The sequence below is a fragment of the Limanda limanda genome, chromosome 2, assembly GCF_963576545.1.
Source record: "Limanda limanda chromosome 2, fLimLim1.1, whole genome shotgun sequence".
Classification (NCBI taxonomy): domain Eukaryota; kingdom Metazoa; phylum Chordata; class Actinopteri; order Pleuronectiformes; family Pleuronectidae; genus Limanda; species Limanda limanda.
The window spans coordinates 25,622,338-25,647,259 of record NC_083637.1 but is presented as its reverse complement, the minus strand read 5'-3'; the positions used below and the strand labels follow the sequence as shown (position 1 = coordinate 25,647,259).

Below are 24,922 nucleotides of genomic sequence, written 5' to 3'. Positions count from 1 at the left end.
GTGCGTGTGTGTGTGTATTACATTATCTGCAGAGGAGTCCATAAGTCTGTCACCACAGTTCCCAGTCACATGAACTCCTATATTGCCTGAGGTAAGGTATGGTTTCTATGAAGTGAGTGAGTTTCTTCACTGTTTCCTTTGTAACTCTATAGTCAAGAACCAGAGTGAATGTTCATGAGCCACACATCACAAATGTACACTCAACAAAAACAGTAAGTAAATACATTAAAAAAACATTAAAAATCAAAACCTATTCGGATATGACCTTTTTTTCCAATGTCAAATAAATTAACAATTACAGTAGTTTGTATTGTTTTTACAATTGTTTTATTGAGCAAAGAAAATGGACTCATCAAGCAGCTGAACACACTCCAGATGTTATTTGTACAATGGAAAATAAACATTGTTCAGAAGTTCTCACAAATGTGTTGCTCTTGTAGTTACCTCCGTTGTGGAGGTTATGTTTTCACTCCGTCTGGTAGTTTGTTGGTTGGTTGGTTTGTATGTTTGTTTGTCAAGATCACTCTTGACAAGGAAGTGGTATGGGTCAGGGAATGAAGTGTTAGTATTTGGTGCAGGTCCAGGAACACTCCTACACTTTCTTTAACATTGCGAAATAAATAAATAGTGTTTTGTTTGTTTTATTTTGTTTATCGATATTTTCAACCATTTTCCTCCTTTACCTTGGAGAAAAATACCTTTTCTTCAGTAGTGTGATGAGTGTATTAGTGTGTGCAATTTGGTGCAGCTGGATTGAATCTTAGGGGACTATTGGGCCTTTGTGTTGGTATATGTGCTCTTCTGAGTCCCATTCTAGTTTACTTTATTTTCGCCTTGTGTCCAGTTCGTTATAAATCAGCTCCACGAAGTTTAACTGTGGAGACTGTGCTGCTCTTCATATCGTGAATTTTTCCATCTTCTTCTTTTTTACTAATGTTTCAGGTCATTATGTTGAACCCCTGAGCAACCAGTTTGTTTTTGAGCGCAGTAATGATAATCTAATGATGCACGTAGTAACAAGTACATTAGTAGCCATACAACTTGATTTAACACTGCCTTTGTTTGTTAATCCTCAACAACAGTTAATGCACAGTTAGTGCAGAGTATGTATAATACATATCCTTAGTCTGTGATCTAAAAATGTTTACCTTGGGGCAGTTAACCAACTACCATTGCACCAAACTCTTTTATAACTGTTACTAATGTATCTCACATTTAAAATTTAAAGAACTAATTGCAGTAAAACTTTAAGGGACTGTTGCATGCTAATGACCAAAAAAAATCCAGCTTTTCTTGATATAATAGTTTATATGATATGGCCCTAAAAACATGATTCTCATTCTTTTCAGCTGAACTCCTTCGAGGAATATACACTGACGGATCTGAAAGTAAACCTATTGTTTTGAATAGAGTGTGAATAAATGATCCAAGCTTTCAAGCTACAGGGGAAAGACCATCTTATTGTAATTTCACTGAGGCTCCAGGTCAGTTTCAGAATCAGAATCAGAATTCTTTTAATTGCCAAGTATATATTCACATACAGGAAATTGCTTTGGTGTGGTTGGTGCACATAAATAACAATCAGACATTAAACAACAATATATATATATATAAATATCAAGCTACAGGGGAAAGACCATCTAATTGTAATTTCACTGAGGCTCCAGGTCAGTTTCAGAATCAGAATCGGAATTCTTTTAATTGCCAAGTATATATTCACATACAGGAAATTGCTTTGGTGTGGTTGGTGCACATAAATAACGATCAGACATTAAACAACAATATATATATAAATATATATAAAACAATATAAAACGAAACAATATATACAGTGAGAGAGTTATGGGCATGTAGCCTACAGTGCTAAGGTGCAGAGATTTTCTGGACTAGGCGGTGACCGTTAATATTCATTTACAAGGAAAACATCTGTGTGTGTGTTGTTGTGTGTAAAAGTAAAAGTAACTTTGGTTTAGAAGCAGCAGCGGGTCCAGGAGCCTGTGCTGCGGACGCACAGCTCGTGGAGGATTTCTATTTGCTCAGAGTCTCCGCTGCCTCCGTTGCCTGGTAACGACGCAGCGCTGCTTTCCATGAATTGTAGTTTTAAAGAAGATCGTTTCCACTCCAGTGACAGCCACGGGGCTGCGAGAGAAAACTACATATCCCATGATGCAAGTGTTCAGGAAGCGCCCTCCCCTTTTGAGCACATGACTCGTGACCCAGAGCCACAATAACAGACACAGTTGCAGCGTCTTCCGGCTAATTTGACTGACCTAGCTTGTGTCTTCCTGCTCCTTTCCTGTCTCTGGTTGTGTGTAGTTGTTGTTAAAATGCAGCTGCAGTGTTTAGTTGTTGCTCTGTGTCTGTGTTGTGCTGTCACGGCTGGAAAATACTCCCGGGAAGTGAACGAGCCGGAGCCGAGCGGCAGTGATGGACCCACGGTGGAGTTCAGGATAGCGAAGCTCAACCAGGTGTGGGAGAAAGCCATGAGGGTGAGTGTTCCAATCTGTGGTCTGTGGGGTTTGGTCTGTGCTGTCACAATCTGTGGTCTGTGGTGTCTAAATCTATGTCTGTAGTGTCTAAATCTGTGGTCTGTGGGGTTTGGTCTGTGCTGTTCAAATCTGTGGTCTGTAGTGTTGAATCTATGGTCTGTACTGTTCAAATCTGTGGTCTGTAGTGTTGAATCTATGGTCTGTACTGTTCAAATCTGTGGTCTGTAGTGTTACAATCTATGGTCTGTAGTGTTAAATCTTATGATCTGTAGTGTTAAATCTATGGTCTGTAGTGTTAAATATATGTCTGTAGTGTTAAATCTATGGTCTGTAGGGTTTAATATATGGTATGTAGTGTATAATCTGTGGTCTGTAGGGTTTAATATATGGTATGTAGTGTATAGTCTGTGGTCTGTAGTGTTACAATCTATGGTCTGTAGTGTTAAATCTTATGATCTGTAGTGTTAAATCTAATGATCTGTAGTGTAAAATCTTTGGTCTGTAGTGTTTAGTCTATGGTCTGTAGTGTTAAATATATGTCTGTAGTGTTAAATCTATGGTCTGTAGTGTTAAATATATGTCTGTAGTGTTTAATGGATGGTCTGTAGTGTTGAATATATGGTATGTAGTGTTTAATCTATGGTATGTAGTGTTTAATCTATGGTCTGTAGTGTTAAATCTATGTCTGTAGTGTTTAATGGATGGTCTGTAGTGTTTAAATCTATGGTCTGTTATGTGTTATCGATGGTCTGTAGTTTAATAGGGATGCTGAGCTCTAATGTTAGCAGCTGCAGTGCCTGTACACAGTGATCCGACCACACTAACACAACAGTACACTTTACATAGTGAGGTTGAGACCTTTGTGAAAAACGAGGGGGAGACTGAGAGACAGGGGCCCCGCTAGAAATTTAGATTATAATCATTATAATAATATAATGTTATAAGTAGCAGATGTTCCCTTTACTTTTCTACAGTAAAATCGTCTGACACTTGACATATCATGTCATCATCATGAATACTTGACAATACACTTCCAAAGTTTGTCTTTGGCCTTTCTGTCGTTCCATAGGACCCGTACCGTAAGACCACAACTAGATGCGCATCAATTTTCAAAGTGTGGCTGGCGTGACTGGGTCATAAGATTTAGTTGATTTGTTTTCAGCCAATTAGCTGGATGAACTTGGTTCTACAAGGTTATTGGGAATACTGTTTTAAATTATCTCAGCTGATGGTCTTTGAGGAACTCAATTACCTACCCTGTTGCCCCAGTAAACTTCAGAGGACCTCTGCAGAAAACTGCAATAGTGGTCATCTCTCTGGGGGAAATATCCACTGTTGGCCATAAAGACAGAGTTCTAATGAATTAATACAATATAAGGAACAGTAGAATGTACAGGGCTGTTGTAGTCATGGCCCTGAGGTTCTGGAACGACCTGCCTGAGAAGATGAGGGCAATTGAGTCAGTGATGTCCTTTTGAGTCTCATCATAAAACCCACTTTTATCAGAAAGCCTTCCCTGATTTTATTTACGCTTTAGTTTCCCTATTTCTGTTTCACAAAACGTGTTTTTATCTATTACATTTGTTTTAAAACTGTTGACTTTATGACTAGTCTTTTTTTTATCTAGATGTCATTGTAAAGCATTTAGTAATGTGGATTTTGAAAAGTGCTGCATAAATTTACTCTATTGTGATTTTTTTGATGATGTTGATGATTATTAATTAATGTCCAATGGTAAAAAGAAACTGTGAAGCTAATCTTCTTCCGCAAACCATGCTTTACTCAAAACATGACCTGCCCTATTTTCAGACCAGTGCAGACTGTGATTTCGAGGTTTGTCATCAAGTTCGGGGAGAGGTTAGGATTGAGTTTCAAATTGTGAAGAATGTTTCCATCTCTATTTGAATTTAATCTTCTCTAGGGATTGAAATTTTCCATTTTCACTGATCGTACCCCTACAGTTTATCTAACTTACCTCCCAGCGTAATTGGCAGCTGTCACACTGTTATTTTTTTCTTTGTCACCGTTTCTATTTCAAGTCACTCTCCCCCCTTCTCTCTGCTCACTCTTTCTCCCTCCCTCTGTCGCAGTAGTTTTACGATGTCCCTTGTTTTGGTCCTGATAGACGCAGTTGTCCCCGGTGCAGCAGTCTGAGCTGCACAGTGATCTGAAGATTCAGGAAAAAGACGAGATGCAATGGAAGAAGATGAAGGCGGAGGGGCTGGATGAAAATGGAGAGAAAGAGGCCCAGCTCAGACGTAACTTCAATGGTGAGACAGTCTCTGCTCACTAGGACCATCAGGAATTGTGTCCCTACTTCAACCTGAATTCACTATTGAGTCACTCTGCCCTGAATGTTCAACCACAAATCTTGGCAGTCGCCCTCTGTGCTGAAATTTTAATGATTTTGACAAGTAATTAACACCACTAACACCAAGGAACACATTACTGTTGACATGGTAGCTTAAATGTAATAAACTGCCATTTGGCTGGTAAGATAATTCCTGTCCTATCAGCGAAACACGCCCCAGAGGAAATTTAATTTCTCATCTCTGCCAATGTTAGTTTTAGTTTTTACAGAAATTAAAAGTGTAGCTTTAAGGAATTACTTGCAGATTTCATTATATTTCTAAGCAAAGGATGAGAGATTAAATGTGAAATCTGTGAACATTGGATTAAAGATACTTTATTGCTTACAGCAGCTGCACCTGTGATCATTTCTCACAGGTTTTACCCAGTCAGAGTTCATCCACACAAATGCATCTTCAATTAAAAACTCATCACTGTTGCCACGTTACCGCCTGCCAAATGCAAACAAGTTTTGAAAGGCTGCTGTTCCCTCTTTTCCCAACTAACTGCAGAGTAGAAAAACAGCTTCCTGTTCTCACATCCCGTGGGAATGGTCACATGGTATGAATTAGTATGGCCAGGGATTACTACAGATTCAAGGCTGAAGTGCACATATTAGTATGAATGTAGCTTCAGACATACTTTGAAAATCACAGTCATGATTACACCCAGAGCTGGTGTATCAGTGTGTGAAGGGTTTCCTCACCAGCCATATACTGACCACCAGTGTGTTATAACATTCTGCTGCCATCAGCCAGTGGACTTTCTTCCCTGTGCAAGTCTCCCCATCCTGGACTCTCTAACTCTCCAACATTAACTCTCCTTCCAAACTCCTCAGTGGAGGAGTGACCTTCCAGCTCCAGGAAGAGCAGCATGGCCACGATGTGCTCCTTTTTGAAGGATAACTATATATTTTTTATGAGGACCTCTTCTCTCCCTCACTGAATGACACCATCTACTTGAGTCATTCTAATTGGGCGGAAATATTGTGCCTGTAACTATCAATTATTTTTTACTTTTTGCAGCACTTCTTTCTGATCCTCTCAGTTTGAGATGCCAAGAGACAGTTGCAATAAAATAAAATGTAAAATATGAAGTTCTTTCACCGTTTTTATGAGAATTATAAACCAGATGTGTGGACACTGTCCTAATGAAGGGTCAGCGGTTAATAAGTTACACTGATGGGTAACTATAGTGTTGAGATGATGCTGAGTCAGCTGATGCAATAAGAGTTTACTGGAGCAGAGTAATGAGCGTAGAGCTTCTTCAGAGCAAAGTCCAACTCTGTGTATCAGTCCAAAATGTTGGCACACTATGAGATGAGAGATAAATTGTGCTGCACAGTATTTTTTGCACATAACTGGTAACATTTTTACAAATTAGTTACAGAAATGCTATATACGGGGCAACATTATCAGTTTTCTGTCATGGGAAATTAGTGTCCTGGAAGAATTGGATGTATTTTAATGTTTTCCCTTTTTGTTACCTTGTTGTAGAAGCGTGCTGCCATCCAGGCGGGAGGATACATGAGAATTTCCCTCCTCTTTCATGCTCATCTTTAGATATTAGGTTTTTCATGTGTGCTACATTTGTCAGGAAAAATGACTGCTTCCCGAACCAAACATTCTGTGTTCGTAGCTTATTTTCCGCTCCTGATTCATTAGGGATGCTGCTCGCTTTTTCTGTTCTTTACAACTGGTGTGGGAACTGTGGAATAAATGAGTTCCTGTCAAGGGTTGTGTGGCTCTGGGTAATTTGTACTGTGAAATGTGTTTTCAATAATGAATGTATATGTCTTAGTCACTATATTCTCCTGAGCTTCTTTTCATGACAGGCGCAGTTGTAACTGCTCACAGGCTTACGTCGGCATCATTTATATCAATGTTAATAAAAAATTAATGTGCTATTGTCGTTTAAGTGATCTTGGCCAAGTTTGGGATGGATGGGAAAAGAGACACACGGCCGCTGGAGAGCAACTCCCTGAAGGACCACGACACCAAGGAGGGAGACATATTTGATGATCCCAGGCTCAACAAACTCTGGAACAAGGTACACGTTTGAATTTGTGTGCAAGATTTCTATATGATATTATATATGCTTAAACCATTTATATATATATATATATATATATATATATATATATATATATATATATATATATATATATATATATATATATATATATATAATAGTTTCCTCACCCCACACATGGAATATGGGGTGGTATGTTAAATTGATTTAGGTAGATAGATAAATCAATGAATAATATACACTATAAACTTTAAAGTTCAACATCTATTTCATTTCATAAATTTGTTTTCACTGTTCATATGCAATAATGGCATAATGGCAACTCTCTAGTGCATTTTCTAATAGACCTTTAAAAGATATCTTCCACATTGACCTCAATTCCTCTTATTACAATCTTATTTGTCTTATTACCTAATACTATCTTGAATGACAAAATCAACAAAACTAAACCAAAATCTCTGTGGCATCATAGGCCATAACAGATTGATTTGTCAACATGTAGTGTCACGTAACACCAATGGACTCATCCGGCTCATCTCTTAGCTTTCCTTCAGCCAGTTACAGAGGCAAACTAGCTTGTTTGCATTCTCAGAGTGGAAGGCTCCCCTCTTCTTCTGAACCACGTTACCTAAGAGTGAGAAGAGTTTCTCAGAGACAGAAGTGGCAGGGGTGGCCAGATATCTGTGAGCCAGGACCGACAGCTGCTGATGGGTCCCTGCCTGAGTGGAGCACCACTGCAGCGGGCACTCCTCCGTGCTGATGCTGGGCTACGCTTTATCAAGGCTCAGAGCCCTGTTAGGTCCCATTTGGCATGATTAATCATCTATTCCAACATATATGTGTGTGTATGTATATATATATATATGTATATGCCCTGTTTTTCACAGTTTCATTGTGAGATGAATATTCATACTCTGTTGCAGAGGATAAAAACGAAGCCACAATGGTGACATAAAACAAACATATACAATAATCTGAGATCAGTCGACACCACTTAAAACACACAAGGTATACTAAATGATTTACCCGGTGAAAGGTCTTTGAGGTTAGAGTTTTCTCTCAGCAGCACCAATAGACCTTTAATTGAACTTTTTATGGAACAAAGTAATACATTTTTTTTTTTTAAAGCACAAAATAAAATGTATTTTGTCCACAGGCCCATAATTTCAAAAGCTTGTGCTTTGGCATCTATGCAGCTTGTTAAGGAATAACAATCTGGAAAAGTTTAACTTATCTCATAATTACTCAAATTACACAATTTAAGTCTTGAGTTGCTTCAGCAGAAAAAGCTGAAGGTTCAGGGACAATCAAGGCCGGAGCTCCAATATTCTCTTAACCCCATGTATCTTCTATATGTCATGTAAAATGGCACTATAGACTTCTTGCGTTATACATCTGTTGATTTTATGAATATTTAGATGTGTATATTACAGTCATTACTGTATTTCATGCCTCCATCCTTCTCCAGCCAGAATATAGTACCTGTTAACCTGCTATTTCTAACTCCTTCTGTCTCCGATACCTCCACCTGCACCAGGCCAAGAACTCGGGGAAGTTCTCCACTGAGGAGTTACTGAGCCTTAAGAGGGAGTTCCAGCACCACAAAGACAAAGTCCACGAGTACAACATCTTCATGGACACAGTCAGCAGGACTGAGGGTGAGCAGCGTGAATAACTCACTGTGCACTAATGCCTTTTATAGGTTTTTTCTGAAGCCAAGTTTATGAGCAGTTAATCCCTGTTCTCCTCTCTGCTGCTGTGTCACAGCAACATATATTATATATTTGTCTTCTCTGCTCTAAATAGCTCATTTAATCACATATGTTTTAATAATAGACATAATTATGCTAAACTTGTGCTCCTTTACATAAAATGTTGGGAAATTTCTGAGAAACATTGCAAGATCTATATTTTCTATGTATCAGGACAGTTTCTAACATAAAAATACACAGTAAATGCCCAGGCCCAAGTGAAGACGGCTCCCTTTCTGTTCGTAAACTCTTATTTACGTAGATGGCAGGTATCCCCCCCGCTCTGAGCTCTATCAGTAGTTGTCACATCATATCAGATTGTGAGTTTTAAGTCGAGCTGACAGGCCACGCTGTGTCACGGGAGGCAGGTGAATCTTTTTTGGACGTTGATTGACAGTTTGCAGACGTTTTGTGCCCGGACTTCTCCGTTAGATCTCCACAGTGCCGTGTTTCTGCCGAACAAGCCAGGGGGATTTTTCGGTTTGTCTGAAGCATTTAAATATTGAGCCAATCACATGCTGCCTGGAGGGGGAGTCTCCCCGTGCACCACCACCACTCCACCACTCCACCACCTCTGCATACCGCCTGCATAGGTTTTCCAGACTTCATTTCACCTCAGATTTTTTTTTTTATTTGATCCAAATGTCAACCGCTATCATCAAGTCAGTGTTGCTTTGTCCGCTTTTTACCTCCACACCTTTGTCAGGGATGAAACAGTAAGGAACCTCCTCTCCTCACTGACAACTCCACCAATAAGAATAGACTCACAGGCTACTCAGGCTTCTTATGGAAAAAATATGTGATACAAGCCAAAATGAAAATCCACCCTTGTAAAATGCAGTAACATTTTACAGGTTATTTTATGACTAAAACTAAACTCTCTTATTAAAGGCTGCTTTTCTTCACCCCTTTTTCATGGCTTGAATTTCTCTCCTCTTCATCCCCCCCTCGAAACCACCATCCTATCCCCTAACCTCCCCCCCTTGTCTCTTTGTCTGAAATCCAGAAATCCACAAGAACGTGATCTCTCCCCTGGAGGGTGATGTCAAAGAGAACGGGCTGCACCAGAAGCACACGGACCTGAAGCAGAAAATGAGAGACCTCAACCAGGGCTTTGAGCGCCTCAGCAAGCTCAGCCACGAGGGCTTCACCGAGGACAGCGGTGAGGGAGACAAAGCAGACACACACACACACACACACACACACACACACACACACACACACACACACACACACACACACACACACACACACACACACACACACAGAGCTCACCTCTGCATCCAAGTCTCACTGCATTTATCTCATCAGCTCAATGACTTGGATTTGTATACAAAGTAACACACTGTGCTGTACTGTGTATCACAACTGTTTATGGCGAGGGGTTAAGCTACATGTAGGAGGCAGAACGTCAGACGCGTGCAGATCTCCTTGTCTTTCCCAGTTGACTTCCTCGTCCGTTTCTTCTATGTACATGGCACATCTGTTTCATCCTGAGATATATTTATTCTTTCTACTATTTTTAGTTTTGCATCCGTCGCGTGTCTGAAACGTCATCAACACGCCGGTTCCCCATCTGTGAGTCCTCTAGATAATCTCCTGCTGTATTCTCACATTGGCTGATTCGGACATTATCCAGAGTATTTACTTTGGGGTTTGGCAGAACTCCGACTCGGACAAATGGGAAGGATGTGAAAAATACGATTAGGGAGAGTGTTGTTTACAGCAGCTCGGAGTGAAGCATCCATCCACTGTCCTTGTGGAGTTTCTCTTGCAGGAAACATCTATTACTCTGATTAGACCGTTTTATTGTTTTCGGTAATTCAGCTGCCATGAATCGAGGTCGCTGCTGTGCAGGTTTCAGTGGGAGTCTGTTGTGGAGTTAAGATGAAGGCAATGTTGCGTCTGCTGATTCATACTGACTACTTTACTTCCTCTCTACTCACTCCCCTCCAGGCTGGTTTGTCACCTGAGAACAAAACAATGTTAATCTCCCTCTCACTGTTTTCGTCATCTGCTTTTGTCATTAGTGCCGTTTTGTTGTGGCAGAAACTCAAGCTGAGAAATAAATGCAGGCACTTACTTTCTGTTTCTCCTGTTTCATATTGAGTGTATACACCAATGATTGAGCAACCAGGACAACTTGTTACTGTGACTGTATCTTAGGAAACATCTGCTGTGACTGCTCCTCTTTCAAAGCTCCCTCCCTCTCGACTGAACCAGTATTTGTGAGGCTCCAAGCTGTCTCCTTGGATTGTTTATCTCTTCATCTCTCTCTCTCTGTCTGTTCTTCCTCCATAGAGTTCCGGGAGCCTCGTGTGATTGAGCTGTGGGAGTCTGCCAAGAGAACCAACCTCAGCGAAGACGAGCTGGACTCGCTCAAGGTGGCGCTTACATTTTTCGGGGACATTCCTGTTCTCAGATATTACTTTTAGTTTTTATCAGAATTGCTGCAGTCCAACTCTTAGAAACTTTTAAATCAAGAGCTCTCCTGGTAACAGCAGTATTAACTTTTCCAGTATATGTGGTAGTGAAGTACTACTTATGTATGGTGAGCCATGAAGCCGAGAGAGCACCTTATTATGGTCACAATTTATGCATTACACATTTTAAATGCACTGAAAGTATTCCACTCGCCGGTCTCTAAGCGTGCTCTTTTCACCCTTTGTCCCATGGGCAGATGAATGCGCTGAGCAACTCCATTTCAATTTCAATTTTTTAAAGACATCTAGCTACCAAGTTCAGGCGAATCTCAGGGAAGCATGCGGATCCTATTTTATGGCTGACATTTTCTATCTAGTTACTACTTAAGATGCATATCAGATCCCCTGTGCTGCTGTGCATGTAATTGAAGGTGAACTGAACTTGCACCCCTGTGTGTTCGCTGCCCTCCTTTTCCTGGTCATTTAGGAGGAGCTGCGTCACTTTGAGACCAAGGTGGAGAAGCACAGCCATTACCAGGAGCAGCTGGAGCTGTCCCACCAGAAGCTGCGACACGTGGAGGCTTTAGGAGACAAGGAGCACATCAAGAGGAACCAGGACAAGTACAACACACTCTCTGAGAAGACCAGGGAGATGGGCTACAAGGTAAAAGTGTCAGCTTTTACTCCACACTACACCACACGGTTCAACTCATATGTTGCAAAATGGGAAGAGAAGAAAACTGCACTTTTGTGGAGGACAAAGGTTTACAAACTCATAAACAATGTGTTAATAAACAAAAGGTCGTTGGATAATAGAGATGAGCCGGATACTCGGCTGAAACGAGTATCCGGTACGGATAAAGCACTTTTGCCGAGTACAATTATTATACGAGTAATCGGAGTCATTATCTGTGCTCGGACTGAATGAAAATCCTCACACAGCTTCACAGCGCTCCTCCCGTCACACACGGCTCTGCTCACTCACTCATAGAACAGCTCTCTGTCTCTCAGTCACTCAGGTTCACTGCGCATCGGGACTGTTCCATAGGCTCAGTCAAGGAAGCAGAAATGATTCGTTCATTTCCCGACTGGGTCTTCGGGTACGAGTCTTTGGATCATTTTTCACGAGACCTGCATTGGCTCAGTAGAGGAGCGCTGGAGATGCGAGGGACGTTCACTGTCTCCCGGAGAAATGAACACTCTGTGTTTTAAGTATAGAAAGACGTGAATTATATTCGTTCACAAGTCATAATGACTGGTTTTGTTATTTTCACTTTACATTTACACTTACTTTACAGTAAAGTAAACCTCTGTTAAATGCAGTACAACATGACAGTTTGTATGGTTTGAAATTGTCATTTATTATCACACTGGCATTTAATTATCACAGCAAACAATTACACTGCACTAAACTTTAAGTGTTTTAAGTGTGTGCCACTGGCACAGCTGATGATGAAAGTCAAGCCGCAAATACACACACACACACTCACACACACACACACACAGACAGACACCCCTAATCCCGCTCCATGGCTCCATGACTTCAGAGGATATTAAGTTGACTTAAATTGATTTCCTGGAAACTTCAATATCTTAACCAAACTACCTTAACCCTAACCTTAACCCCTAGCCTAAAAATAAAATATTAACTAAACCCTCACCCTAAACCTAACCTACACCTTAACCTAAACCTAAACCTAAACTTAAACTTAAATTAAACCTAACCTCAACCTTAATCTAAACCTCGTCCCTAACCTAACCCTTACCCTAATCTTAACCTAAATCTAAACCTAGACCTAAATTTAACCTTAAAATATGTCTTCAAATGAAATGATTTGAATTATGCGGACTTCACAAGTCCTTAATGTGACTGTCTAAATAGATTTGGGTCTCCACAAGATGAGTAATACCTGGGCACACACACACACACACACACACACACACACCTAGTGTGGAAATAAATTTAAAAAAAAACAAAAAAATCATAAAAAAATTTCAAAGTTAAAAAAGAAAGTTATGTTGAACCAGCCCACTTCCGGGCTAAATCACACCCACTTCCGGGTTAGGCCCCGCCCACTCCGAGTACGGATACGGATAATTCATATGGTTAACAGATACAGATACAGATACAGATAATGCTGCACTCGCTCATCCCTATTGGATAATGTTGAAAAGCTCCAAAAGGAACACTTTGCTCGAACCTCACACAAAGAAAAATCCTGTTATAAATACTGCACATTAATGTTTACACATGGTCGACAGCAGTGGTGAAACCAGAAATATTTACTATAGTACAATGACTTATTCTGTGGGAAAGTTGTGATTGATAAATCCTGATGTTTTTTTCATGTGACCAGAGGTTAATGCTAAATAAATATTAGTTCCTTCGGTCATCTTTATGTCAAGACCTCTCAAGAGGTGTTTGTATTGATTTACTATATTTACAGTATAAATATAAACCAGTAATACTACAAAGTCTCAGTCTGGAGGAAAACATTACAGTAAAACAGTTGGTTTAACTAACAAGCTGCAACTCCAGCTCAAAATATCTCCACTAATTCCAGAAATCTGTGTGGCTCAAATATCTCGAGGACCAATCATCTTGTCTTTTTCACTCTGAGCGTGTGTATTTTTAAGGGCTTAAGGAAGTGCAGTGTCAAATTTGCTACTATTTAGACAGAAGGTACGTTAAATATTCAAAACACTTTGAATAAGCAGATGACCAGTGCTCTGTAGTGGTGGCTTGGACTAATCAATGCAAGGGATTTTGTCAAACATGACAACAGTGCGTTCACGCCGATGGCAACTGGGTTCTGAGAAGTGAGCTTCCTGAGCTCTTCGAGCTTCACTGAACTTTGAATACACAGGTGAACAGCAGCAGTGGCTCCCGTCAGTTTTGAATTGCCGTGGCTGAATTATTGCAGGTCACTGTTACAATTTTAGAAAGAAAGCAACAACTAGCATTAACACAATCTAAACAAACAGCCCATTAGGGTTTAGAACGGCACTGTGCTAGTTAGTATCACTTCAGAGAACAGGGGTTTTTGGAAAGTATATTTTGCACAAATAGCATATTTGATGCTGAACAACAGATTAAGAGGAATGTGTTTGTATTTCAATCTGTGTGTGGTAGTGGTTACTTGTATTGACATAAGCCACTTTGCCACTGACTGTACATTCTTTGTCTTGCTTTCAGATGAAGAAACACATGCAGGATTTGTCCAACAAGATCTCTCGTCAGGGACTCGAGCACAATGAGCTCTGAGCGGCTCAGATCAAGGTCGTTAGGTCGGGGGAAGGTTGACTGAACTGAAATAATCTCCTCAGTAACCACACACAACGTATTTCACATTCCCCAAATTCCCTTTCATCCACTGTACAAAGAATCTGTTTTTACATTGAAGGTTTTCTACTTTTCTAGTGTTCTTAGTTGTTGATTTCACAAATGTCTGCATTAATGAATTTGTTTGTACATATTGTGCATATATGATTTCTTGTTAATCAACTGGACTTATTGTGAGAACTACCAGGTCAGGTTTTCAGATGGGGTATACATGAATTCAAAATTACTCTGCAGCGAATGACAGGCTGGTTTGGAAGAAATGTGAGCTTGTTGTACAAAAACTGAAGATGTAGCTTCACTCCAACAAAGCCAAATGTAGTGTGGGTGGTTGTTGTTAAGGGCCAGACAGCAGCAGTGGAATCAGACTTAACCAGATGATGTATCGAAGATGGTTCAGGTCCCGGGGGGGCGGCCAACCACCTGCATCAGAAGACATATTGGCACATCGATGCCCAGACAATTTATTTACACCTCCCTTTCCTCAGCTCTGCAAGTAATAACTGCTCCATCACATTAGCTGTTTCTACTGTAGTGACTCATGCTTCAGCTGAGATATTGTGACGATGCTGTTATTGTCCGATCGATATCAAGTGAAGGATGCTTTGCGAATTCGGGTAAGAAACACTGAAACCTGAAAATGTAACAGCAATCTTTAATGTTCAGAAAGATACATGTGCCAACAACATACAAATAATAATGTTTTAAAAATATAGTTCAGTATCATTCATATAGTCTTTGACTAAATAAAAGCAGCTACTATTTACAAAAAGTGATTCTTGTAATGACATTGACAGATTGTGGTTTGAAATAAAACAAAAAATGCCTCTTCCCCCGTGTTCTTTCTCCTCACCTCCTCCTCAGAGACACTGGTGAGGAACTGCCACCATAAATATGAATTACCCTCAAATATTGGACTATTTGTCCTGATGATATCAAGTGGGAGGTGAGAAATTGGAGCACACACACTGCGCTTTTCCATTCATCAATTCTTGCCCTCTTATGGACCAGAAGCAGAGACATTGATTACAGGGATGAATAATGTTACTGGCTGTCTGTTTACTCAGTCATGTCCTGCTTGGGCCACATGGGCCTGGATTAATGCAATTTGCACCCGAGATATAACTCAAAGCTGCTTATTTCAATCGAATGCCTATAAGCTCTTATGTGGAATGATTGCCGAGCTTGCTGGGACTCTGAGCAGCTGATTGCAGGTGTCAGTGCGATGGGAAGAAGGGCTTGATCTCATTGCGTGATCCAAACCGATGATAAATAGTATGAAATCAAGCAATGGCAGTAGCTAACCCTCTGTGAGAGACGAAACAAAAAACAACAAGAACTATCCAAAATAAGAATTTCCAACAAATGTCACCAAGTTATCAAGCGTCTCACTTCTGTAATATCGGTGGTAAACAGTCGTTTGTGGTGTCATGATCATTGTATATTGATCGGCAGTCATCCTGAGAGAATCTTAAAAGAGGTGCAAAAAAGTTCCTCAACAGTTGCCACAGTGTGCTTAAGTGCCATGCAGCCAACGAAAAAGTTCTAGGTTAAAAAGGTAACCAAACTCAAATCTATAAGTAAAGAGAAAGTACAGCATATAAATAAAACACATCCATGTGGCAACTGCATAAAAAACATGTCCTATTTTTTTTCTTTATACTGGAATGGATTGTTTGCGGGAATAAAACTGTTCACTGGTACAACTCTGTGTATGTGTATGTGTATGTGTTTGTGTGTGTGTGTGTGTGTGTTTTTTAAGTGTGATGATCAGCTGCATTTGAGCATGAAGCTTATTCAGAGAGATGGAGAGAGTCACTAATGAAAATTGTTTTTTAAAGTGTCATCTACTCAGTCATTGCACTCAGTGCGGTGGCCTCGCCGCCGGTTCTCCTGCTGAGTCAGTGTGTCCTCCTTGCCCTGGTCATGCTCCGCCCCCACTCTCCGAGCCGTTCCCATGGCAGCGATGTCGAGGTGGGCGTACCTGAGGGAGCCCTCTTCTGGTGGGCAGAGAAGAAGAAACTTATTTCATATGTTTCTGCAGTTTGACACATGTTCTTTAACCTAACAGGAAACACATGCTATGTAATATATTGTTCACTTACTGATAACATTTAATAAGGGACATTTTCCTACCTGATAGTGTTGTCCATTTATCTATCAAGCATTCATCTTTGATTTAAAGAATCTGTAAATTGCTTTAAGCTAGGATGTTAACCTTAATTTAAAAATCCTTACCTGAGAAATGTAATTTGTTTAAACGGCTATAAATTATGTGTCACTATATTAAATTGCTTCATTTTCACCACCAAGAAAATGTCTTCATTATGCCACATCAATCAGTAGTAAGTAGCAATAAAAAATAAATTCACGTCTGTTTTCTATGAATAAATTTCCTCCCCTTGTTCATTAAGTGTCTGTATTGGTTGTATCTCGTTGCTGCAAAAACACATTTTCATTTCCACATTTGTTTTTTATAAAGCTCATAAAAGAGATGGATGTCAGCTGGGGAATAAGCACCTGTCACTGCATCCTATCAAGAAAACCAACTGTGAATATATAAATGTTTTTGCGTCTTTCGTGATGTCGTGTCTGTGTCTTGTTGTGGTGGTGGTGGGGGCTGACAGAGGGACAGAGAATAAAGAAGCACCAAATCTAAAATACTCATTCAAGGCTCTGGACCAGCAGAGGTGAGGAGAGTTACCTCTGACACCACGGTGCAGACTGGAGACCGGCGCTGAGCTGGACTCCTGCAGGTCCAGCTCACTGTGAAGCTGCTCTCTGGTGGTCTTAGCCAGAAGGAGGCTAATGGGGATGTTGACATAGTTAATATTCCTGTCGATGTGGAGCCCAGCTTCCAGGGTCCCAGACGGAGAAGCTCCACAGGGAGACCGGAACATACCTGAAGTCAAAAAAAGAGCTGTTGAAGTGGCAGCCTGGATGATCCTGAGCCAGCACTGTGAAGTCTCAAAGGGTATAATGAAGCTGCTTCTCTTTTAAATAACAATCTCTACGATTATTCATGACTCATCAGTAATGTAATTTTCTTACCACAGGCTGAAGCTGGAGGTGGGGGGGCAGAGGGTGTGGGAAGGGCCGCCGGCTTCTTCAGAGCCACGTCCGCACTGTCGTCACATTCCTCTCTCACATAGAGATGAGCATCTGACAACAGGTTTTATTTAGCACATTAGCATTTGACACATTCACTTTGTGACAGTCACACAGACAGTGACGGAATTACTCAAGTGTAGTGAAATAACTGTCAACACTGTATAACAAGGAAGTTCTTCAATAAAAGTCACATTTGTTCGGTTTGTATATGTGGGTGTGTAAGTGTCCTGTAGATCGCGATAGTGGCGACAATGTAATCTTATGTGGCAATGGCAACAGCCCACGTAATGTCTTCTTAAAGGGCTAGTTTCAGCAATAAAAGGGTCAAATTATTCTTGGATGTAGGCTTACAGCAACCACAGGAACACCAACTACATTCAGAGCTTTGTAACCATTGTTGTGCAATAGGAGTAGACTTGACGTTGGCTAATTATTAATAATCATGAAATAGGATTATTAAAATAATAAAAATTATCTATCAAAAATAATTAAATTATTAATTGAAGATGATCAGTAATCAAATAACAATAAAACCACTAATGAGAAAATAGGAATTATCAATTAGAAAGTACAAGCTGTCAATTAACAATGATAAGGTTATCAACCAAGAATAATGAAAATAATTAGTCTAAAACAATAAAATTATCAATTTAAGAATAATACTATCTATATTAATAATTGAGAAAGGGGGGCACCACCCTGGTTACCAGGGACCAACGATGTCAAGCTATAATTATCAGTCTCATAATGATAAATGTCAAATTAATAATGTCAATATTTTAATATTAACGATTACTTAATAAACAGTGAAGGCTTCTAAGTTCGAGCACAGGCGATCATAATCCAGCTGCAATCACATACATATGCACAAATAATCACAGACTACAGATACTTTAATTACAAAAGTATTTATTAAAAAGGGGAAATAAAGTTATAATGTTATTCAAGGATTTATCATTTTAACAAGCTCCAATATTTCAAAGGTAAACACAGCAGCAGCACTTATCACAATTCAGAAAATACATGGACAACCTGCGGTCTACCTATGTATGTCTGTCTCTATGTGTGTGTGTGTCTGTGTCAAAGTGTCTCTCTGTGTGTGTGTGTCTATGTGTGTGTGTGTGAAATAAAGTTAGTGTTATTTAATGATTCATCATCTTAACAAACTCCCATATTTCAAAGATAACAACAGCAGCTTATCACAATTTAGAACACGCATGTAACCTCTGGTCCATCTATGTGTCTCTGTGTGTGTGTGTGTCTGTCTGTGTCTATCAATGTGTGTGTGTGTGTGTGTGTGTGTGTGTGTGTGTGTGTGTGTGTGTGTGTGTGTGTGTGTGTGTGTGTGTGTGTGCGAGAGAGAGAAAAAGAAGGGGGGTGGCGATGACGCGTAGTGACATCACATCTAAGATGGAGGCCGATCATGATTCGTGGAATCAAGGCCTAAAAACTCTCAAAATGGCGGATTGACTACAAAACAAGATGGCGGAGCCGTTATGAATTTAGAGCCAGGATGGGAGGAGAGAGAGAGCGGAGGCGTGGCAATAATAGACTCAAAATGGTGGGTTAACTTGCGTTATTCAAGATGGAGTCTATGTTAATGACACCATGTGGCCGGAGCGCACACTGGTGGTCGTCACATGAATTACACAAAGGAAATTTTAGACAAAGAGAATTCTTATCTCTGCTTGGCTTTGGGGCCGAATGGTTTCCAGATGTGTTCAGCCTCTCTAAGCATAGATTTAACTATGTGACATGACCTGTATTATAAATACAGGTCAGGAGTGTGTATAGGTCGGTTTAGAAGGAGAGAGAGAGAGAGAGAGAGAGAGAGAGAACATGAGAAAACATGTAAGGAGAGTCCAAAGAAGCTCTTAAAAATACGTCTGAGATGAGTTAACAGTGATTCACCCCTCAGCCCTCAAGCGAGCGTTGTGGGCCGAGGTTCTGATCGGTGAAATCACTGCAGACTCACACAGACGTTAACAGTGCGGGCGGAGGCGCTTCTCGCGGCCCTATTTACTGCAACACAAAACATTGCGATCCAACCGGAAACCGGAAGTAGCGGCTCGGAGTAGTGGCCGGCTAAAACAATGGAACACGGAAGTTCCATCAACAAAATACACTCAAGTATTAAATCAACACGCTACATATTAAAACTAACATCTGCCCAGACAACATAAGCCTCTTACTGTGACCGTGATTTCGTGGGTTGCATGCGACTTGGCGCGAATCCCCGGAGGTTCAGTGAATCGCTTGAAGTTTCTCAGACGGGCTCTCGTGAGCACCGCAGCTGGGCCGGAGCCGATCCGTTGTGCTCCGTGACGAGATGAGGTTTCGTCTTCTTCTGCAGCAGCGGAGATCGTGCTGCCTCACAGGGACGTTCGGCTGCTTGTAGCCGTTGTAGATCGTGTGGAGAAAGAATAAAGTAAAGTCCGTGTGGATAAGGAAACAGTCTGAGATCGTCCAGCGAGCAATTTCCTGTGTTGGTCTTTCCAAGTTAAAAACAGGAAAAGTCCTTTTCAAAATAAAAACGTCAACTAAGGTAAAAGAAGAAATGAATGAAATGAATTGAAATGAACAAAACAAATGTCTTATCGCCTCCATTAGTTACTGAGTCGTGTGGTTAGACCTCTTGAGGTCAGAAAACAACTTGAGCAGCGTGGAAAGGAATATGACAAAGAGAGTCTCTTAAAAATACCGAGTTAACTAGTAGAACCCCGGAGGGGTTCTGTTGTCGCTTGGGCATCTGAGTGAAGAGAGAAAAGTCTGTGAGCAGAGGGGTTTTGTTCTACCTGGGAGGTACCTGCCCCCCTGGAGGAGGGGTCAAGGGTCAGTGTTGCCCTCAGCCAATTAGATGTCAGGGTCCCGACCTTAGTGGGCGGGGATTCGACCTCAGTGGGCGTTTCAGAGTCTCATTTGGGTTTTTGCAGAGCGGCCTGCAACATCTCCCCACCAGGCCCTGCTGGAGGGGGGGCACAGTGGGGGTTCAGGACATGCTTCCCCCACCAAGGCGAGGCTCCAGGCTGTCTAGAGAAGGTGTGAATTAAGACTGAAACTGGTTGAACTGGTTTCAGCTGGGCCTTGTAGGCCTCAAGTATTTACAACCTATTGTTTGATGGTCACTCAGGACCTCACCCCCAACATTCCCCCTTTGGTCTGAAAAGTGGGTCGTGACCCGGTTTCCAGGGCACACTAGGGTCGAGAGTCCATAATCCATGTGAGGTAATCCTTGAGTGGAGTTGAAGCATTGAAAGTTAGTTCATCATGAGGCAGAGATGCATAAATGTCTTTGAGGAATGGGTCTAAACAGAGAGAGGTAATTGTCTGGGCAGACAGAGGCTAAACAACATATATTCTAAAACACGGCGCACATTTCAATTTCACATAATGCTTATCGGCAGTTATTGTTAACATACTGATGAATTTCGGTGAAGAGTGAAATGAAAGAAAAGTGGAAAAAGGAACAGAAGAAAATGTTTGAGTAGGTGCTGGTGTTTTGAGGTAATCATGTGTGTTATTCTGTCAAACCAAAACATTTAGAACGGCGAGTCACGTTCTGTTGTTCGTTAATCTGTGAATATATGGTAAATCCTATTTCTAGGTTTGCAAATCTACAGATATTGAAATTTTTCTGCCAAGACTGAATTGCCAACTGTACCCGTGAGGGCTGCACAACCGTAGTGGTAACGACTTCAAAATCCTCAACGAGGTCTAAGGAGTTCACTACCTGAACATACGTTATACAATTTACTGACAGAGGGTCTAAAGCATGCAGCTATTGATGGAGTGAGTGGTTTGAGCGGTCTTTGTTTTAAAATTGGGATTTCTTCCCCCCCCTTTTCAGGTGTGGAGGTGAGAGGGGGTTTCTGGCAGTGCCTGGTCCTTCCCAGTCATTGAAGTCATCTTTAGGAGTGGAGAAGGAGGGCGTCTGCTTCTAGTTTCGCCAACGGGGTTCAGTGTCTGGTCTCTCTGTGGAGCCTGGAGGAACACGTGGCACAATGTCTCTCATTGCTTCATCCACACATCTCCGTATTAATTCCTCTGTGCCAGGATGCATCCCATGTGTTGGATTTCGGTCACCATCACTATACTCCTGGTATTGATGAGGTTTCCTTTGGTTACAGCCCCTACTTCTCTGTGGAGAGGGATTCAGGTGCTGAGGTCGAAACTGTTTGTGGGGCTGGTTGAAATCCTCACCCCCTTGGTTTTGAGGGGCACCCTGTTGGAAGGGTCGTTGTTTCTGGTTCTCTTTGCTGGGGTTCATCTTGGCGTGGGGAAAGTTGTCATCTTCCAGCGCCGGGTCCACATTTGTTTGGACTTGTTTGAACTGCCAGAACCACGGTGTCGTCTTCGTTGAACCCTCGGTTGTCTGGATCGAAGCGATAAATGTCTTTTCAAGGGGCTCTTGCCGCCGGTTGCGGATTTCCTCTCTTTGAGGGGGTGCTGAGTCATCAGTGTCTTTTGACTCGAATGTGCCAAGGTACTCATCTTCGTGGCCACCATCTCTTGCACCGGGGTTGGAGGACCATCCAGGACGCGACCGTGAGTCATGGTGCGCCTCTGCCTGAGTGACAGACTGGGAATCTCTTTCAGCCCTCCAGGACGGATTCCTTCCGTCGTCGTGATGTGGATCAGCATGGCTCCGCGCAGGATGTGTTCCTTCTGGCTGGAGTGGATGCTGTGTGTCCGCTGGACAGGCATTTGATGTTGCCTCATAGCGGTCCCAGGTCACTGCACGTCTAGGGGTTGAGTCCTGCTCCCCCTTTGGTGTTGAGTGGGTCGGAGCGGTGGACTGCTGGGTGTGTCTGGCTCTCCAGAGCAAAGCTCCCTCTGCATGAGGGTTGTGGAGCTGTGCTCGCAGCTGTTCTCCCAGTGTCTCTGTTCCGCTGGCTCCACCGGGAATGACGTCAGCTCCTGGCCCTGTCATCAGGGATCTCAGCTGGAGGGGGGGACAGCTCTGTTTGACTGTGCCCCCCTTTCTGCTGACCTTTGACCTGCGCATGCTCCTGCACCGCCTGGTCCTGTTCTTTGCGGGTCTCGATGATGTGCCGCAGGTGGGAGTTTTTTTCTCCTGCTCCGCTCGACATGCTGCTTGCATGGCTATGAGCGCCTTCGCATGTTCTTGGGTCTGCAGCTCGGCTCTCTGCTGGTAGAGGAGTGTCAGTTGACCCAGAGCATGGGGTATTTTTGGATGCGGGCCAGTGGGGTTGATGAGTGCATGGACAGTTCTTGATCTTACGATCGCAGGTACTTATTTCATACTCACTCAACTCACTCACCGCATCATTAGAAAAAAAATTACTCAGACTGGCTACAGTCTCTAATAGGACCTCTGGTCCTGAGGGAGCACTTGCCCCACGGTGTTACATGCTACTCATCTTCTGAGTGCGAAAAGGCACCTGGTGGACTGCTCACGCTTGCTTAGAAAAAGTGGGTAAAACACTTAATTAAAAAAACTACACAACAAGATGCACAGGTGAGCTTCACCCTGTGTCTATAAAGTGTCAATGAAGGATAGCTCGGTGGCTCAATCCTTAAGACCTAGTTGTTCAACAACTAGTCTTCTCAAAACTAGTCTCTCAAATCTAGTTTGTCTCCTTAAGATCAAAAAGCATGCAGAAAATCTCCAATAAAAATTACCAACTACTGAAACGCAGTCAGCAACCAACCAAAGTTACACAAAAGTCTGCTTAGCAAAGGGAATTAAGAATAAAGAAAATTCAAAGAGAAATTAGTTTCGAACCTATGTCTCTCTTCAAAGATTAATCATAATTATTGTGCATTGAGATGACACAACCACTTATATGCTAGAAGCAACCAACCACGGATACACAAGGCACTAGTATACCTGCTTGGGACAGATGCAAAGGGATTACAATAAAAATTTTCAAAGAGAAATAAATTCCTAGAATTATTTTTCTCTTTTCTTAAATTATTTATGATTCTTGTGCCTCGAGAACACAACCACCGATTGCAATCTGCAGCCAATTACGGATAGACCAGGCACTGGTATACCGGTTTGGTAAAAGTTCAAATGAATTAAAAATAAAACTTTGCAAAGAAGAATAAATTTCCAAAATTATTTTCTTCTTCAACAACGAATCATGATCAATACCAAATGAGAGAAAGCAAAAGTTTTGAAAAAATCAAATTTTCAAAGAAATTTAAATTTTTCAAAAAAATTAAATTTCTGGAAAAAAAAAAAAAAAAAAGAATCTGGATTATTGTACACAGTATTATGATACAACTGGAGTTAGATCGCCTCACAGGGGGCACCATTTATGTTGTGCAATAGGAGTAGACTTGACGTTGGCTAATTATTAATAATCATGAAATAGGATTATTAAAATAATAAAAATTATCTATCAAAAATAATTAAATTATTAATTGAAGATGATCAGTAATCAAATAACAATAAAACCACTAATGAGAAAATAGGAATTATCAATTAGAAAGTACAAGCTGTCAATTAACAATGATAAGGTTATCAACCAAGAATAATGAAAATAATTAGTCTAAAACAATAAAATTATCAATTTAAGAATAATACTATCTATATTAATAATTGAGAAAGGGGGGCACCACCCTGGTTACCAGGGACCAACGATGTCAAGCTATAATTATCAGTCTCATAATGATAAATGTCAAATTAATAATGTCAATATTTTAATATTAACGATTACTTAATAAACAGTGAAGGCTTCTAAGTTCGAGCACAGGCGATCATAATCCAGCTGCAATCACATACATATGCACAAATAATCACAGACTACAGATACTTTAATTACAAAAGTATTTATTAAAAAGGGGAAATAAAGTTATAATGTTATTCAAGGATTTATCATTTTAACAAGCTCCAATATTTCAAAGGTAAACACAGCAGCAGCACTTATCACAATTCAGAAAATACATGGACAACCTGCGGTCTACCTATGTATGTCTGTCTCTATGTGTGTGTGTGTCTGTGTCAAAGTGTCTCTCTGTGTGTGTGTGTCTATGTGTGTGTGTGTGAAATAAAGTTAGTGTTATTTAATGATTCATCATCTTAACAAACTCCCATATTTCAAAGATAACAACAGCAGCTTATCACAATTTAGAACACGCATGTAACCTCTGGTCCATCTATGTGTCTCTGTGTGTGTGTGTGTCTGTCTGTGTCTATCAATGTGTGTGTGTGTGTGTGTGTGTGTGTGTGTGTGTGTGTGTGTGTGTGTGTGTGCGAGAGAGAGAAAAAGAAGGGGGGTGGCGATGACGCGTAGTGACATCACATCTAAGATGGAGGCCGATCATGATTCGTGGAATCAAGGCCTAAAAACTCTCAAAATGGCGGATTGACTACAAAACAAGATGGCGGAGCCGTTATGAATTTAGAGCCAGGATGGGAGGAGAGAGAGAGCGGAGGCGTGGCAATAATAGACTCAAAAT

The 24,922-nt window shown here is 41.1% G+C and overlaps 2 protein-coding genes across 2 annotated transcripts in view; one reads left to right on the top strand and one right to left on the bottom strand.

The window, feature by feature from the left end:
• Positions 1 to 2,209: 2,209 nt before the first annotated feature.
• On the top strand, positions 2,210 to 16,089 carry lrpap1 (low density lipoprotein receptor-related protein associated protein 1). Its single transcript, XM_061083575.1, has 8 exons — positions 2,210 to 2,489; positions 4,615 to 4,759; positions 6,757 to 6,887; positions 8,407 to 8,527; positions 9,627 to 9,782; positions 10,922 to 11,004; positions 11,531 to 11,707; positions 14,240 to 16,089. The coding sequence occupies exons 1-8, from the start codon at positions 2,328 to 2,330 to the stop codon at positions 14,306 to 14,308; spliced, it is 1,044 nt and encodes a 347-aa protein (XP_060939558.1). The 5' UTR covers positions 2,210 to 2,327; the 3' UTR covers positions 14,309 to 16,089.
• The window catches only part of dok7b (docking protein 7b), a 41,568-nt gene continuing 31,664 nt past the window's right edge, over positions 15,019 to 24,922 (bottom strand). The window contains exons 11-13 of the mRNA XM_061083573.1: positions 17,435 to 17,545; positions 17,088 to 17,285; positions 15,019 to 16,383 (exon numbers count right to left, since the gene is read on the bottom strand). Coding sequence (XP_060939556.1) covers positions 16,235 to 16,383; positions 17,088 to 17,285; positions 17,435 to 17,545 — 458 coding nt within the window. The 3' untranslated portion in view covers positions 15,019 to 16,234. The remainder of the gene's footprint in view (positions 16,384 to 17,087; positions 17,286 to 17,434; positions 17,546 to 24,922) is intronic.

Excerpts from the sequence above, each read along its gene's own strand:
- lrpap1 (XM_061083575.1), top strand. The coding sequence starts at position 2,328 with ATGCAGCTGCAGTGTTTAGTTGTTGCTCTGTGTCTGTGTTGTGCTGTC. Across the intron at positions 11,005-11,530 it reads ACGAGCTGGACTCGCTCAAG|GAGGAGCTGCGTCACTTTGA; the intron begins GTGGCGCTTACA and ends CTGGTCATTTAG. Across the intron at positions 11,708-14,239 it reads CCAGGGAGATGGGCTACAAG|ATGAAGAAACACATGCAGGA; the intron begins GTAAAAGTGTCA and ends TCTTGCTTTCAG.